Source organism: Ctenopharyngodon idella, chromosome 19 (assembly GCF_019924925.1).
Source record: "Ctenopharyngodon idella isolate HZGC_01 chromosome 19, HZGC01, whole genome shotgun sequence".
In the NCBI taxonomy this organism is placed as follows: Eukaryota; Metazoa; Chordata; class Actinopteri; order Cypriniformes; family Xenocyprididae; genus Ctenopharyngodon; species Ctenopharyngodon idella.
In genome coordinates this window covers 236,045-253,793 of record NC_067238.1, presented here as the reverse complement: position 1 = coordinate 253,793, position 17,749 = coordinate 236,045, and the positions used below count along the sequence as shown (strand labels likewise).

The 17,749-nt window shown below is 37.8% G+C and overlaps 1 protein-coding gene across 2 annotated transcripts in view; it reads right to left on the bottom strand.

The window, feature by feature from the left end:
* Window positions 1-1,527: 1,527 nt before the first annotated feature.
* The window catches only part of ptp4a3a (protein tyrosine phosphatase 4A3a), a 32,720-nt gene continuing 16,498 nt past the window's right edge, over window positions 1,528-17,749 (bottom strand). Inside the window, exons 1-6 of one of the 2 annotated variants that reach the window (XM_051873155.1) lie at window positions 13,195-13,353; window positions 12,092-12,560; window positions 11,489-11,581; window positions 5,580-5,710; window positions 2,958-3,032; window positions 1,528-2,584 (exon numbers count right to left, since the gene is read on the bottom strand). In XM_051873155.1, coding sequence (XP_051729115.1) covers window positions 2,467-2,584; window positions 2,958-3,032; window positions 5,580-5,710; window positions 11,489-11,581; window positions 12,092-12,196 — 522 coding nt within the window. In that variant the 5' untranslated portion in view covers window positions 12,197-12,560; window positions 13,195-13,353 and the 3' untranslated portion in view covers window positions 1,528-2,466. Of the gene's footprint in view, window positions 2,585-2,957; window positions 3,033-5,579; window positions 5,711-11,488; window positions 11,582-12,091; window positions 12,561-13,194; window positions 13,354-17,749 lie in introns of those variants that run through there. The other variant, XM_051873154.1, reaches the window with a different exon arrangement.

The following is a 17,749-nucleotide window of genomic DNA, read 5'->3' as shown; positions in this document are numbered from 1 at the left end:
GTGTCTGAATAAATTTTGGTTTGACTGTATTTATATTGTAGGCAATCAACACTGTGATTGACATGACTAACAAAATCTTTAGAATGAGCTGCAGGTTATGTTCAGAGAATAAGTTGCTGTGGTTACTTGCATATCTTGAAATTTACCTGTTTCTGGAACCAAAAGTTGAAAATATCCATTTTCTTATCTGTGAACTTTGTTGCATAACCATGTTTTGCATTGTTGCATGCACTGTTTTAAAATATGAAATTTGCGTGTTATTTACATAACGGCTATAGCTTATGGTCTCCTTCCAGCCGCATTGATTATAAAACTTAAAATTATTAAAAAAAAAAAAAGGCTTAAGCCTGCGTACATCTTCAGTGCTATCAACAGGTCTAATGTGAGAATTTTTTTTTTTCTAATATCACACGGTTATCACTGCCATCTACTAGCTAGAAAAACATTTAGACAGAAATGTATATTGATTTCAGTTGTTGAGGCTCACTGACTCTAAACATGTGCAAGCTTACAAAAAAGGAAAAATGTCAAAATATTACTAATAAGTCTCATTTATCTGGAATTTTTCTCATATTCTTGGTTAAAGCCTTACTATAGCTTTAAAATTTCCATGCAGTAATATTAATGTGTTATTTACTTTGGAATTATACGAGTAAAATTGTGCAAGTTCTTGTGGAGGTGGGTCATTAAGGGTCTCATTTTTATTTGAACTGTACCCACAATTAATGTCACATAATGTATACTGTAAAAATACAGACAAAATTATTATTAAGATGTTTTATTTTCATGATTGTGAATTAGTTGGAGTTTTAATTTGTATTTTAATTTTTATAAAGAATGGTTATATGTTTGGAGTGTATTACATGTTGTTTAGCAGCATACGCTCTTAAAAATAAAGTTTTTAAAAGGAGGTTTTCAGAATGTTTCCATAGAAGAACCATTCCGGGTTCCCCAAAGAACCTTTCAGTAAACAGTTCTTAAAAGAACATCTTAATAAACCATTTGCAATTGAAAGGTTCCATGGATGTTAAAGGATCTTCAATGGGTTTAACATGAATACCTTTATTTTACAGGTCATGCATGTAAAAACACTTTGTTTCGATGGTTCACTTTAGACATTATACTAAAAATATGTAACTTTGCAATTACATGTCAACTAACTCTCATTAGAGTATTAGTAGGCTGTAGTAGACTATTATATTAGGGATAGAATCAGTTGACATGTAGTTGCAAAGTTACTTACAGTAAGTAGAATGTTGGAGGAGCATCAAAATAAAGTCTTAGTAGACTGTCTTATTATCTGCTAATAGTCTGATGAGAGTTAGTTGACGTTCCGTAGTTGCAAAATTACTTACAGTTAGCAGAATGTCTAAAGTGGACCATCCAAATAAAGTGTTAGCAATCACAATTTCATCAAGAAGATGAAATTGCCATACCTCCCTGCAGAGGGCAGTATGGCAATATTTTGACAGGCAGTGAACTTGTTACACATTATGAGGTCACCTCATGACAAAACACTAACAGTCCTTATTCATGATTGCAACAGCCTTTATTTGTATTATGCAGCTGGAGGTGTGTTCTTAAAAAACAGAGGAAAGCAACTTTAAACCACCGTCTTGTCTGGTAATTCATTCATATAGGGCCTTTTTTACCATCTGATCTCTGTTGACCTGACTGGACAAGTATCATGGACAGATTGCCTCCAGGAAGCCCTGAAGTCCTAACACATTAAAATTACTCCAACAAACACAAGGTTTGATTTTAAGCACATAAACACGCATAAGCATTTTCGCAGTTAAATTCCTTGGCCTTCGCTGGCCTTCATATGTAGCTTTCAGAAACCCTTTAGTGTCTGGCACTCAACCTAATAGAAATAGCAAAGAGTTGCTTTATGAAAAAGAAATAACTTTCACATAAGCCCTTCATTAGTCCACTTTAACCGTTGTTTGCTCATAAAACAAAAGCATCATGGAAAAGGTCAACAGTAAAAAGATTTGTGCTGAAAACAAAGTGTTAAAGGAACCGTAGTTGTCTAAAAATCAGACTCCTGGCAGGGAAGAGTAGGAAAGCAGTAGAAAGAAAAATAAGTAGTAGAGAGAGTGAGAAAGAGCACAAATTTTGTCCATGATTCACATTATCACACCGCCTGTCTCTTTTAGACAATCACAATCATTTGAGGCATGATTAGGGTGTCAGTCCTGGTGCAGGGTCAAAGGTCAGAGGTTGCCTTCGTCGTATCTCATTAACCTCAGAGATACGTAGCCTTTCAGACCTCTAAGTCGTAAGTCTCGGAAAAGCCATGGCAGTATCCACACCACAATCAGAGTGAGGAGGATTTTAGGCACCAGTGGGGTTTTCATCCAGACCGAATCGGTTCATATTTTTATAGCAAATCAGCAAAGTGCATCAGTTGTGGCCCAGTCCATCAGGTTCAGCTTGGTTCAGAACAGTAGGGTGAGGGTGCAGTCACATGATGCAGCACTTGTTCTTGAAAATGTGCGGGTGCTTGTAGCGCAGTCTCTGTTTGGGCCGATATTTCTCTAGATACGTCAGCTGCTTGCTGTTTATTGCACCCCTGCGCTTCCTGTGAAATCAAAAAACGTCTATCAGCAAGGTGATTTACAATTTCATCACGTTACAACTGAATGACTTCCTTCAAGAAACATGGCAGATAAAAATGGCTCGCAAGCTCATGTTTCACTCCAGCCCACATTGGACTGAAAATAGCATTGAAAACACAAGGAACAGTAACTGAGGGGGCGGAGCTTAAAAAAAAGAATAAATTGCAAATCTTTTGCGTATTGAAAGCTTTAAGCTTGGCCTTGCTATCAAAAGGTACTCTGGCAAGCATAGCAACTGAGAACTAGTATTTAAGATCCACTTGCATGAATATAGCAGTTGACGTCAAGAGCTCAAGGTTTTTTGTCCTTGAAAGAAGTCAAGAGAGATGTACGTACTGTCGGATGAACTGGATGGCATCTTCGTACTTCATCCCACTTTCAATCAGTGCCACGGCCACAAGTACTGGAGCTCTACAGAAAAAAAAAAAAAAAAAACATTGAGAGAGATGTTACAAAAACAAGCAATGTCAAAAGTAATTTAGCTGTTTTTTGTACTTTTTGTATTCTTGCGTTTTATAAGAAATATATTTGTATGTATGTATGTATATATATATATATATATATATATATATATATATATATTTTTTTTTTTTTTTTTTTTTACAGTTTTTGAATGTTTACTTAAAGGGTTAGTTCACCCAAAAATTAAAATTCTGTCATTAATTACTCACCCTCATGTCATTCCACACCCATAAGACCTTCATTCATCTTCGGAACACAAATTAAGATATTTTTGATAAAATCCGATGGCACAGTGAGGCCTGCATTGCCAGCAAGACAATTAACACTTTCAATGCCCAGAAAGCTACTAAAGACATATTTAAAACAGTTTATGTGAGTACAGTGGTTTAACCCTTAATGTTATCAAGCGACGAGAATACTTTTTGTGCACCAAAAAAAACAAAATACGACTTTATTCAACAATATCTAGTGATGGGCGATTTCAAAACACTGCTTCTTGAAGCTTCGAAGCTTTACAAATCTTTTGTTTCGAATCAGTGGTTCAGAGCGTGTATCAAACTGCCAAAGTCACGCCCCCCAGTGGTGAACCATTGAAATTTCAAAACACTTATGATGTAACGAAGCCTCGTTTACTGAAATCACGTGACTTAGGCAGTTTGATACACGCTCCGAACCACTGATAAATATCTTAATTCATGTTCCGAAGATGAACGAAGGTCTTACGGATGTGGAACAACATGAGCGTGAGTAATTAATGACAGAATTTTCATTTTTGGGTGAACTTACCTTTTAAATACTTGATACTGCTAAACTTCAAAGGACTGAATTCTTAATTTGTATCTGTGTTCTATTGTTTTTATTTGTTTTACTTGTAATTTGTTAAGTTTGTTCTTTATTTTATTACTGACTGTTTACTTGAATAAAACAACATACAACACAACCTGCATTGTTTCACTGGTAGTAGATTTGACTGCTGAAACAACTCTAACACACACATAACTTTATTGGCTCATTAGTTCCATGATCTTAGATATAAATGACTGTAGCTGTACAGTGCAAAACATATGGAGCAATGCCACATTAAATGCAGTGGAAAATGCATTACAAGGAGTTAATACATCATACAATAATTACGGTTTCACAATCCTAAAGGTCAAGATTCAGGCAAAGCAAGAAAAAATAATTTCCAGAAAAGGTGAGTAGTGGAAAACAATTGTTTGTGCTGTTGCTAAGTCTCTACGATATTCTGGTCTTTGCATATCACTCGGGTCCTCTCTTTAATGTCTATGGGATCTTTCCTATCTCTTTATCGCCTGCCAAGCGGAAAATCTTAAATCCGATCTCTTACAAAAGTAACAGCACACCTCTCCTTAACAAGCAGCGACTGGGGTATTCATGTCTGTAGGCACAGCAAAGCAAATTTTAATACTTAACCCTCAATGCTTCACTTTCAAACATACACTGTACATTACAGACAGTTAAATCTTACAGTATATCCCCAGCTCTAAACAGAGTTGCCATCTGAAAATAAACGAGTCAGGCCAAAAAAACACTGGCACTCTTTCAAGATTCAAGGCCTATTCCCTTTGGAAGTGGATGAAGTGCGTCAGAGACGGAGTTTTACCGCCCAAAAGACGAAAGCAGCGAGGCCAGACTACCTCCTCCTCCTTTTAACGTCACTTGCTGTTTTATAGCCGTTGTTTGTGGTGTTTTGTTTCGTGGTACGCGTACCAACAGAGATCATAAATACATAATCTGTCTATGAGACGCATAATATTCAATATTTGTAACTGCAATAGTACGTTATGTACGTTATGCAATATTGTGGTTTTACCATGAAACTATGTACCCACAGTACCCATATGTACCCACTGAAAAAAAAAAAAGCCTATTCATAAACAAAATTCAACCACAAGGTAACTGGGAGCATCATGTATAGCTAAAAAATATTCCAGTCATGTGGGATAGACTGTCTGGCATAAAGGCCATGGACTGAGCACACGTTTGAGGAGGACAGTAATAACAAATGGCCGTAAAAAGCAACTTCCTGTTTTGTCTTCGGCCCTCACCCAGATGCCTCTTAAAACAGAGCGGGACTGCAGCAGAGTCAGTGCACTTTAGGGACTGTTGACTTTGGCGGAGGACTCTGTCCACTTTAAACCCTCCGAAGAGGTACCTCTCGCTTGCTATGTACGTAGTATGGTTTCAGTCCATTGGGGACTATCAACTTCTTCCAGAGTTAATAGAGGAGACGTATCTCCTGGGAGACTAGAGGTGCATAATGTTCTATAGGGCACACAGTACACATTCTTTTCCAGATTAAGGTCTAGAACAGGGCACCAAAGGTGGGCTTACTTATGGGCCACCAGAAGAGAAATGAACCCATTTGCCCCCAAAGTTCCCAGGCCTGAGCAAAACCCAGCTAGTCAGCTAGTTAAAGATATGTTTAAATCTTCAGATCAGTGCAATTCTGTATCTGTAAGGACATTTACTGACCTTCCTAAACCAGCCACGCAATGCACAGCCACGCAGCAGCCGGGGTCTTCAATGAAGCGTCTCTTCAGGAGACTCAACCAATCCTCCACAACCTTAGAGGGAGGAGGAGCACCATCATCAAATGGCCAGTCCTAGGGAGAGAAGAACAAGCTACACCTTAACATGAGCACATTAAATGTCTGTTCACACTGAAGACAAGCTTTGACTTTGAAACAATACATTACTTTGGACTTCACGTGATAAACTATGTTCAAATTTGGTGCATCTAATGGTGGCTTTTGTTCATGTTGCCTCAAGTTAGTGACAATGAATAACATCCAGTCAGTTTGTTGCTGCAAATTGCTGTCAATGTGAATGTCCATTTAAGGAGTCAAAGATAAAAAAGTTGAGTCTAATAGTATTTAGACAAACGTAGATATTTATATCAACATTTATATAATATCAAACCAAGTGGCATTAATTTGAAGAAAAAGAAGGAAACAATTCTAAAGCAAAATATTTCAAAGAACTTCAAAATTAAAGTATTGAAACACTTTGTGGTTGTCCAACATTAGTTTCATTCAATGTTAATTTGATGAACTACACATGGTTACTGCGAGTGAACACCTGTGTGAATTGCAAAAATGGCTCAGAAAGTGAAGTTAGTTCTGAGAAGAGCTAGTATGCATTTGTTTACAGATGCCACCAGGTTTGCATTTAATGCAAACACTTTTTTTTTTTAAATGTGACTAATGTGTCCAAATAATGGTTGAGGCCACTGTATCAGTTTTCACAGTCTAAAAGAGGATCTGCTGGCTTTTGCTAAATGTTTCTTACACTTGGTTTATTTATAAAAGTGGGTTATCCAAATGGTGAAGGTGCTGGGGGAGGTCAGACCTGCAACAGTACTGGGTTAATGAGGACCATTCAGAAATAACCATCCACGGGTGCATTTCCCATACAATGACATAGCTGGCTGCTGAAGTACCATAGTATGATGCATTGTTGGAGAAATTAAGTCACAACTGTTTCCTGAAACCATAGTAACTTTGACGCACATCTGTTGTTCAACCAAGTTGGTTCAACAATATAGAACTATTGCTAATGATGTCGTCACGCAGGTGGAGTAATAACTTCTGCTAATTCATCGGTTCAAGATCAGATTAATGTCCGATTATTGCCGTCCGAGGACTACTTCGCTATTTTGTTTCCAGATGTTTGATTCAATCATGGGTTCTCCCTTATGTCAAAGATATTAAAGCATTCGACTCTTCGAAATGGTGGTTTCTTGATCTTGACAAACTAAGTAGAGTGAAATTTGTATATATACTGTATCTCACAGAAGTGAGTACACCCCTCACATTTTTGTAAATATTTTATTATATCTTTTCATGTGACAACACTGAAGAAATGACACTTTGCTACAATGTAAAGTAGTGAGTGTACAGCTTGTATAACAGTGTAAATTTGCTGTCCCCTCAAAATAACTCAACACACAGCCATTAATGTCTAAACCGCTGGCCACAAAAGTGAGTACACCCCCAAGTGAAAATGTCCAAATTGGGCCACGACTAACAAAGACTAACAAAAACGTTCAAGACTAGCAAAAACGCAACATGAAATGCAATTCATGTACCTTCTTCTCTGAGGTGAATATATCCATTGTGTTCATCGTAACAAGTTCACATCGCGTTTTACATCTGTCAACTGTCTTCAGACAAACTGAGTTCTGGTCGGGAGATATAACTCAGTGAAGAAAGTACAAGTAGTGCGTATTTATTCATCTTGATTTCTCACAACTTCTGTTGTTTTTCTGGGTGAGACGGAGTGAGCCATGGAGCTAATAAAGTCTCACGAATGCGCATTTCATTTAGCCATGCACAGAAGACCCACAGCCAAGGTCAGGATTTTCGTTAAATAATAGGCCAACATTACATTTCAGCTTGTTTTTCACAAAACCTTGTTGTATACCCCCAGAACACTTGGAATATATGACACGTGTCGCATTCTGTGATACTTTTGCGTCTTTTTTAAAAAGCTTGATGCTGGTAGCTATTCGCTGCCATTATATGGACAAGCGCAAACAGGTCATTTTTCAAAAATTCTCCGAAAGAAAGAAGGGTATACGGCATTAGAACAACACCAGGGTGAGTAAATGATGACTTTATTTTCATTTTAGGTTGAACTATCCACATGTGGTTCTAACAAAAAAATATGCTTCTAACTATAAGTCGAGAGCTGTAGTTCCAACCACACAAATTTGTGCTGCTGTTTGCAAATGTTCATTAGAAATATTTTTTGGGAAACACCAAATTGTTGGAATGTTGGAGCATAGTTGGTTAGCAATGCTTTTGGGAAACTTACTCCAGAACAAATAATTGCACTACAGAATCTGAGATCACTGCTAAATGCGTGTTTGAAGCCATGGAGTCTCTTATCGACTGAGATTGTTGTTTTTTTTGGGACTTGTACAATATGGTTTGAGACTTTCAGACACTGCTATAAACCATTCAGCTTACCAACAAATGTGCAAGTTTAGGGTTTGATACAAATGTTGGTGATGTACTGTCATCTATCAATCCCTGCTACTGTTCAGGTGGTTTGTAAAAGCGGTGCATGCTTCTGTGTCAGTAAGGCAAAGTGTGAGGCCCGAGAGGCATGTGGAACATGGCATAAATTTAGCATACGCGTGTATCTTTCCTGTGCTCTCGTGACCTCAAGTTGAGAGGTGAATCACAATCATGCTTGACAGGAGACCGGGAAAATCCCACCTCTCCTCTTCCGTTTGCCCACCTAAACCACTGCTGGGGGACTTTGATGTGGTTCAGCTACTGAGGGATGTGGTTCATGAAGACCAGTACACTAACTGGCATGTCTTCACAGGCGCAGATGCCCACACAAACACATACTCATGTGATCCACAGAGGCTTGGCAGGGCAGGCCTAAATTATAAAGAGCTTTCTCACAGTACACACACAAGTCGGCATTCAGATGCCTCAAAATATCGCTTATCACACGGGACCGACGAGTGATATGCAGCCACACAACAGCCCCAGGGACAGAACGCTCAACACTAGCAGGTGTGAGTCTTTTCAAGTAAACAAGTCAGACCAGCAAGGCCTTTAGGAGGCTGGCTTTACAGAAAAGCCTTTGAAGCATGAATGACGTGCCACAAACGCTTCCTCCACTTCCCTGCAGCCCATCCTATTGATTCCCTGGGCAAACATGCCTCAGAAACCTTGCGGGAGCGGATGGAGGGCCACTGATGTAATGCAGGTTGGGTAAACAGCCGTGGCCTACTTTGGGAATCCAGAATTAGGTAGCAGGGTCACTTGCTCAAGCCTGCAGTCTCGCAGATCTCTGTACAGTGTTGTTCTGAGTTGGAAGGGTGCGGAATGGCACGTGTGCGCCTCCCTGGAGCACGCAGTTTACTCCCTTGTTGCAGGTGCTCGCACAAATACACGAGCCGAACAACACTGGTGATTGTTCCCACTGGGGTTTTTTGCTTCACAAAGTTTCTCAGCAACTTGTGCAGCAGACATAAACAACAAACATATGTCTTAGGCAGTGTATGACACCAACGCAAGCAACTAATGTCCATACATGTTGAGTTTTTTGAATGCGTCTTGAAACAGAAGTCTTATTTCACTGCAGGTGATCAACCTCTCTGAAGGACAAAATAAAAAATGTTATATTTGCATGAATTATTGGGTTTGTCAAATGGCTGTGGGAAGAAAGAGGTGTATCGAGCAGCCAGAATGTCCTTTATATTCACAGAAGGCAGTAAAGACAGGACTTATGAAACAGTTCGCCTTGAGTTTTTCTTTCTTTTTACAGTTTTGTTGTGAGAAAGTCAAGAAGAAAAAGTATAAAAGAAAGGCTGGGTGGTGGGGGAAGGTAGGCGGGGACCGATCGGAGGCCACACGGAGCGACCAGGCTCTGCTGCTACCATAGCAACAGTGAAACGTTGACGTCGGTAATAAGAAACACGTGTGGCTGCTTGGAAGAGAACATTCTCTATAATGAATTTAGTGTGTGTGTGTGTGTGTGTGTGTTTGTGTTTGTGTGTGTGTGTGTTAGAGAGAGAGAGCGAGTATACAGGGGTCAGGGGGGTCTGTGGGGAGCCGTTTCACTTTTCACTTCTAACGCAGAACACTTTCAATAACTGCCTACGTGCACCAGAAGCTCTTACCTCTCCATCCTTTTCACCATCTGGCCCTTTAAATGTGAAATAAACATGATTTATTTACACAGCTTTAGAATAGCTGATTCTGATTGGGTGATGGTTGCATTCTGGGGTCAAATATTTTTGTATATTGACCACTAAACTGTATATTCGAGCGTTGTCCTGGGTAATGCACTTTCTAAATAGCAGTCACTCATATCATTCTGCTGTCTTTTTTAGGGTCCAATTCTCACTATTAAGTTGCTTATTGGCATGCATATTACTAAGTTATTGGCTGTTTAATAGTACTTATAAAGCACATATTAACGCCTTATTCTGTATGACCATACTTCTACATGCCTTAAAGGATTAGTTCACTTTAAAATGAAAATTACCCCAAGCTTTACTCATCCTCAAGCCATCCTATGTGTATATGACTTTCTTCTTTCTGATGAACACAATCTGAGTTATATTAATAAATATCCTGACGCATCCAAGCTTTATAATGGCAGTGAACGGGAAACAACGAGTATGAACCTCAAGAAAGTGCATCCATCCATCATAAACGTACTCTAGACGGCTCCGGGGCCTTAATAAAGGCCTTCTGAAGCAAAGTGATATGTTTGTGTAAGAAAAATATCCATATTTAACAAGTTATAAAGTAAAATATCAAGCTTCCGCCAGACCGCCTACCGAATTCAACTTACGAATAAAGTGTAGAACTCTTGCAGTTCAAAACGCTTATATACTACGTCAAATACCTTCTGTATTTAACTTACGAAAAAAGCGTAACTTATGCGACGTCAGTTACACTTTTTTCGTGAATACGGAAGGCGGTCTGGTGGCACAAATGCATCGCTTCGCTTCACTTCAGAAGGCCTTTATTAACCCCCCGGAGCCATGTGGAGTATGTTTTTGATGGATGGATGCACTTTCTTGAGCTTTATACTCGTTCATCCTGTTCACTGCCATTATAAAGCTTGGATGCGTCAGGATATTTATTAATATAACTCTGATTGTGTTCATCAGAAAGAAGAAAGTCAAATACACCTAGGATGGCTTGAGGGTGAGTAAAGCTTGGGGTAATTTTCATTTTAAAGTGAACTAATCCTTTAATCCTACCCAGTACCTAAACTGAACAATTACCTTATTAACTATTAATAAGCAGTAATTAGGAGTTTATTGAGGCAAAAGTCACAGTTAATAGTTCGTTAATAATCAGAATTGGACCCTAAACTAAAGTGACCATAATTACACTTTTGTTACTGGTTTTCCAGTTAAAATATCTAAAAATTGAAACAAAACAAATTTACTTGAGAAGCAACACTAAGACTTTAAGACTTTTCACATTTTGCATAATCTTTTTTTTACTGAATTTTGTCTTATTGCACTAGCAGAATTTATTTTTTACTTATTTTAACGTGTTTACAAGTAAAAAAAAAAAAAAAAATGCCTGTGTAATATGACAAAATATACTTCTTTAACAAGAATGCCAACGTCTTAATGTCTTATGCGGTGTTTCTTCTCAAATAAACGTATCTTGTTTTAAGGAATTTTAGATATTATAACAGGAAAATAAGACTTGTTAAAAACACATTTGCTGTGCATTAAGTGAGATAACCTATAGTCAGAAGGTCGACATCGCAAAATAAACCCCTTCAGGGTGACAAGTTATTACCCCGTTTTTTTGGGGGGGTTTTTGTAAGTAATATTCAGCTGACAGTGCATTATGGCTTACAAGGGAATCAAAAATATGTGCACTTACCACGACAGTGATCCCATCCTTTTCCAGTGGGGTTTTGTCGTAGGTTATCTCACAAACTCTGACCACTGTTGTGGCACCATACTTCTTAAGATCCTAAGGTGTGATGGGAATAGAAATACAGACGATTAAAAAAAAAAAAAAAAAAAAAACAACTCAATTCAGTAAAAAAAATAACAAACAAACAAAAAAAAACCAATCACCATTTGTTCTGACATAATTTTTCCACATTAAAATACAAACACAATCATTTTAATGGGGTGAGAGGTAAGGTAAGCTGTCCATGAACACGCTCTGTACCTCATCCCTGCAATGTGACAGAGCACTGGGATGGGTTTCCATAGAAACGAAGGCTTTGTGGATGTGCTGTTATCACTAGAGCCTCTATGGTTCATGTACACTTTCCCAGCAAGATAAGAATGAGTGGGCCATGTGACAGTGGAGTTGTCTTAAGATAGACCATGTGAGCCGAGACGGGACATGCTGCTAAAATGAATGTGTGTTCAAGCGAGGGATAAAAGTAGAAGCGGAGGGTGGGAGGAAACAGACGACACAAATACACGCAGAGAGGGGACTCACAGGGTAAGATGGTGTACAAATGCTCACCTCTATGAAGCTGCTCAGAGTGGAGTTTGTTGGGTTGTGTGTGATTAAGAACCTCATGTTCTTGTAGCACACCTCCACAGGGGCCGGTCGGTTCATCCGAGCCATTTTGCTTCCTCTAACTCAGTGTCCAAACCGTTCACAAGCAAATTCACCCAATGGATGCCTCTGATCTTTCTTCGTGAATAAAACGCTGCAAAACTCCTCGAGGTTCAAAGTCCCCAATATCTTCTATCCTCTCTCTAATGGCTTGCTGTAGCCAGAGAGGTAAGATCACCCCATTAGATTTGGGAGGAGTTTTGGGTGGCAGGACCACAAGTAGTAGAAGGAAGAGTGTCTCGGTGCATCCAGAAATCAGTGGAAAGAGCGCAGCACATTCTCCACGGGTTTAGACGTGTAGATGTTGAGCGTGGCAGTAGTCTCCAGTCCTCTGCAAGAACGCCATGGACAAAGCCACTACTGAAGAACAGAGCTGTTGGAAAGAGAATCGGAAAAATAGATAAGTGAGTTTTCTTCTCTGAAATAACCTGACACGCAGAACCAGGGCAGTCCGTTGAAGACAAACATGACGCACACATGACAGAGCAGCTCACGTTAACTATGAGTGTGTGACCGCAGATTACATACAGTGTCCTCGGTCCCACCCACACACAATCCCACTCACGCACACGCACTCAAAACATTGCACAACACAGAGGCTGATAGGGACTTGAGGTTTTACAGAAAGCAGAAAATGAGAGTAAATACATTTCCCAGGCTTTTTCCTTTTTTCCCCCCAGACTTTTTTTTTTTTTTTTTTTAAAGGTACAAATCTATTTTTTTTTAACAAAAAAATAAAAAAATCAGAAAAAAATTTAAAAAATTCGTTTCACAAGTATAAAAAGTTATAAACACTTTAATGCATGCACTGCCTCTTTAAATGTTATATACCTTTTTTTTTTTTTTTTTTAATCTTTAAAAGTTAACAAAATTGTTACAAGCAATCACTCAAATTAGCAATGTTGAGCAGTGAAAGATCAACAAATTTAAGGTATCGTACTCTAAAGTGACATTCACAAAAATCACATCTGAATGCAGCATTTCAGATCAAAAAGTCTGTTACTTACCTGTGCTATGTCTCTAAATAATATTTTTATTGTTATTCATTACAATTCAAATTGGTCAGATGCACAGGCGAACTGTGAGAGATTCTGATGTATGAATGCTGCTCTCTTGCGCTGTACAGTTTTACTGAGCCCTCCCCGCAGATCTGAGACTGCAGGGACCTACACGAGTGTCTTCAGCAGTGGCATCTACAGCAGTTAAAGGTACATAGACGCCTAAAAACTAATTTTCGGATTTGGCCAAAACTGTCTTGGAGTGCCAAGTCACTGACTGTTTACACCAAAGTGGAAAAACTTTGTTTCTGACACCCATTTGTAACAGAAAAGAAAACAATTCAAACAATATTTACATGATTTCTAAAAGGCATTCAACACCAAATACTAAAATACTTAATATTTATTTTCGAACATTTGTTTACACTTACACAGTTTTACATTTTTTCATTCACATATTCTGATTCTTTAAAGGGATAGTTCACCCAAAAATGAAAATTCTGTCATCATTTACTCACCCTCAATGTTTCAAACCTGTATAAATTTCTTTGTTCTGTTGAACACAAAGGAAGATATTTTGAAGAAAGTTTGTAACCAGGCTGCTTTGGGGCACCATTGACTTCCATAGTAGAAAAAAAAAATACTATGGAAGTCAATGGTGCCCCAGAACTGTTTCGTTTCTCACATTCTTCAAAATATCTTCCTTTGAGTTCAGCTGAACAAAGAAATGTATACAGGTTTGGAACAACTTGAGGATGAGTAAATGATGACAGAATTTCATTTTTGGGTGAACTATCCCTTTAATATTATATATAAAGCTGTGTTGTTTTGCATGCCAATCTGTTTAAAACATTTGTTTACTTCATAAATTTTAAGTGTATCACTTTATTGTACTTAAATGTAAATTATTAAAAAGTTATTAAACATACCATTAAAAGGACAATGTTTAATACAATACTGTGTTTGTTTATCTTTTAAACCTGATTTTATAATGTAATTCAATATTGTGATAATGAAAATGGTATACTGTCACATGGCTACTTATCACACGAGACACAGTGAGTCTTCAATTTTTTTTTTTTTTTTTACAATGTTTATGTGTGTTTGTGTGCATGTGTGTTGATTTTGGCATTAGGTAGTGTAAAGAGTACAACACTTATTTGTAGCTGAAAGCCATATCAATAGCCTTTTTTTAAAAAAAAAACATTTACTTAGCATTTATTCAAAACTACAATGGCAAAATTTATATATATATATATATATATATAAAAGTTTTGCGCTCCGATAGTATTGAGTAAATGCTTCAAAATCAGGCCCATAAAGACTTTGGAAAGTTGTATTCCTAATCCACCATTTATGGCTGGTAATTAATTAAAACTTTAATACTGAAGCTTAATACTGAAGCCTAATTTGCCATTTCCTCTCTTCAAAATAAACTTTTTTTTTTTTTTTTCTAATCCACACTTCCAAAATTCCTAGTTGCTTAGACACAAACTAATCATTTCATTCACTTTGTGGAGCAAAAGAAAGAACAAAACAATAACAACCAAACAACAATGACCTACTTAATGTAGTTAATATAAGCCTACTTTTGAACAGCTTTACTGAGGAACGAAATTGAGGCTGTGAGGGTTATTATACACTGGATTTTTCACTATATTTGTGTTTGCAAAGGCAAGCATTACAAATTCTACTGCACTTTTGTTAATATAACTTGTGGGTGGGCTCTTTTGACTTTAACTTGGTACTACCTAGCAACTACCCAAGACACAGAGAACCACCACACACATTTTTGTCATAAAATGTACAAATGCAATTATATATAAAAATTGTAAATCGTAATATAACAATAAAATGATACAATTGTAACTATAAATTCAAACTAATAAAATTAAAACATTAAACTAAACTGTCACTGCATTATTTATTGCTTTTAAAAATGTCATTTCATATAATTTGACACTTTATATGCCTTTAAAAAAAAAAAAAAAAAAAAAAAAAACACTATAATGGATTCAGGGTTGACTGTTAAAAAATTCTTCTAAAGTGTTTATGGAGTAACAGTTTCTTACTAAGAACAAACCAGCACAATTTAATAAAATATGTTTAAGAGATTCTGGACTCTAGCTTGAGGAGAACAACGGTGGATCTTCATTTGATATTAAGAACTTTGTGTGTTTGTGATTCTGGAATGTCCTATTTAGCATCATGTATATATGATCTGATCCCAGTGATTATTGAAAGTAACTATTATTGAACGCAACTTTTACCCACAGTAGGGTTAATTTCATACAGTTTGTTGCTTGTACACTGATCCCATTCATTTTCCCATTTTTTGATAATGTAGCATTAAGTTTGGTTTCATCGGATTCCACAGTGTCCAGGTACCCAACAAAAATAGATATTAAAGTTCAGTGTTTCTAGTTCCGACAATATCAAAAAGACTCTTCTGAGCTGGATATAACAAATATTTAGCCTACATCTGAGTGGAGCAATGAGCTGTGAACTTCAACTGTTGATCAAAGACCAGCATGTATAAAACAAACAGAGAGAAGAATACTTCTGACACTAGGTCCACCGGGGGTCCGACCCTGAGGTACTGTACTCGTTTACTCCATGCAGAGTAAGGTTAATTGGTAGATTCTGTGCTATGTCAACAACACACAGGGGTCACACACACATCAACCGATACACACAGAGAGACTTGTGAAGATCAGTAAACAAATGCTGTCGAGGTAACAACAGCACCACCAACATTTACTTGTAAACCCGCAGCATTACCATCAACTTCAGCACTGAGGGTAACCATGACAGTGTTTTGCTTGTCTTCCCAGACCAATTACGAGCCCTTGTCCCTTGAGACCGCAAATACTGGTTAAATATTTGTGCTGACAATTTAAAGTGCTGCTGTGGGCATCTGGGATCTTCATGTGGTCGCACTAACAGATAATCTATGGCAAAACAGGACGGGGAAGAAAGAAGAAAGAAATTACACTTATGTTTGACAGCAAAAAAGGAATTTGTCAAAGATGAAAGGTCCCTAAATGAGGCGACGTGGGTTGGAAATAGATCAGGGACCAACTGTGGCTCTTTACACGTGGTCCTCGGTCACGTTGGTGACCCATAAGAAACAAAACACACAACAACTACTTAGATATTCATTTCTACATATAAACTGGTGCCATGATTCTCCACGTTACCCAAACTGGCCCCTCGGAAGCTTCTTGGATTCAATCAGTTGAGTTGCTATATTCAGTCACAGAATGTATGGACAGTGCCAAAAAATGGGCTCTTCAGAATGTCAGGCTGTAGACATGGACATCCTGCAGTATGCTCCTACTTGAGAGAATATCCATTTGAGTGATCACAAAAAAAAATCATATTTTTTTTAAACCAACCAGTAGGTCTTACATAAGCCCTTTTTAATTAGTGTGGTTTAAGGTCATGTCCACCAGACAAAATCAGATGTGTTTTTAGCAATATATGGACACTAAGCAAAGATATTCAATAGCATAACTGTATATTAAACAAAATCATATAGCTAAATAATACTAATACAATGAAATTTCAGCAACCAAAAACATTTGAGCAAAACAACAATATTTCAGGCTTTGGCTGAAATAGTTTTGGAAGGCCAAAAAAGGATCACTGTAGTCAATCACAGACATATCTGTTGAACGCGTGAACACAATGACCAATCAGAGGTGTTTGAGAATCTGCTCAACAGTGCTCAAAATGCTAGGGGGAAATGCTGGTAGTCACATTTTTAAAATTTTAGTACGGACTTGGTACCGAAGTCGGTACTTTTGACAACACTAGTCAGTACGTTTACCTTGGTTTGTTTGTAGTATAGTGTGATATCGGATATGGGTAACATTTAAAAGAAGATGTAAGCTGGTCATCAAAAAAATCATATATAGTCAACAAATCGGAATTGGGCATCAAGACCTGCAGTGTAAATGCATCTAAAGAGACAAGTCTGAATCTATAGACATGAAAGCCAGGCTAATAGTATCTCACAAACAGCTCAGAGTGATGATGTGACTGGCCAATGTGGTGCGCGTCACCTGCATGTTAAAAATAGGCCCAGCAGCTGTTTTCTGATGCATTTAGCCCTGACCGGACTGGGCCACTGGATATGAGATAACAGCAGGTGGGGGTTTGTTTCCAACTCAGTCTAGCTTAGTGAACTTTGTTTTGAGAGACCAATCTCTGTCCTAAGTGATGGAAAATCTGTAATTAATTATGGATTCATTGGGCTGTTGAACTGGAAAAAAACGGGATCATAAAGTTGTTGTGGTGGAAAGAACAAGATGAAGTTATCCAGGAAACATGAGATCAGAACAGAAATGCACTAGCTAACTTATTGAAGTGCCCATGACTGTGTTCATTTGTGCATTAGATTTTGCTGTGCTACTGAAATTGGTATCAAGAATCGTGAAATTTCACTGGAATTTGCATCAACTACTGAAATTGGGTTGTGACTAAGATCCTATGATTTTCCGTGATGTGGAAAAGGAGGACGGAATCACAGAAACCTGCATGTTTGAGCGGATTTAACTGT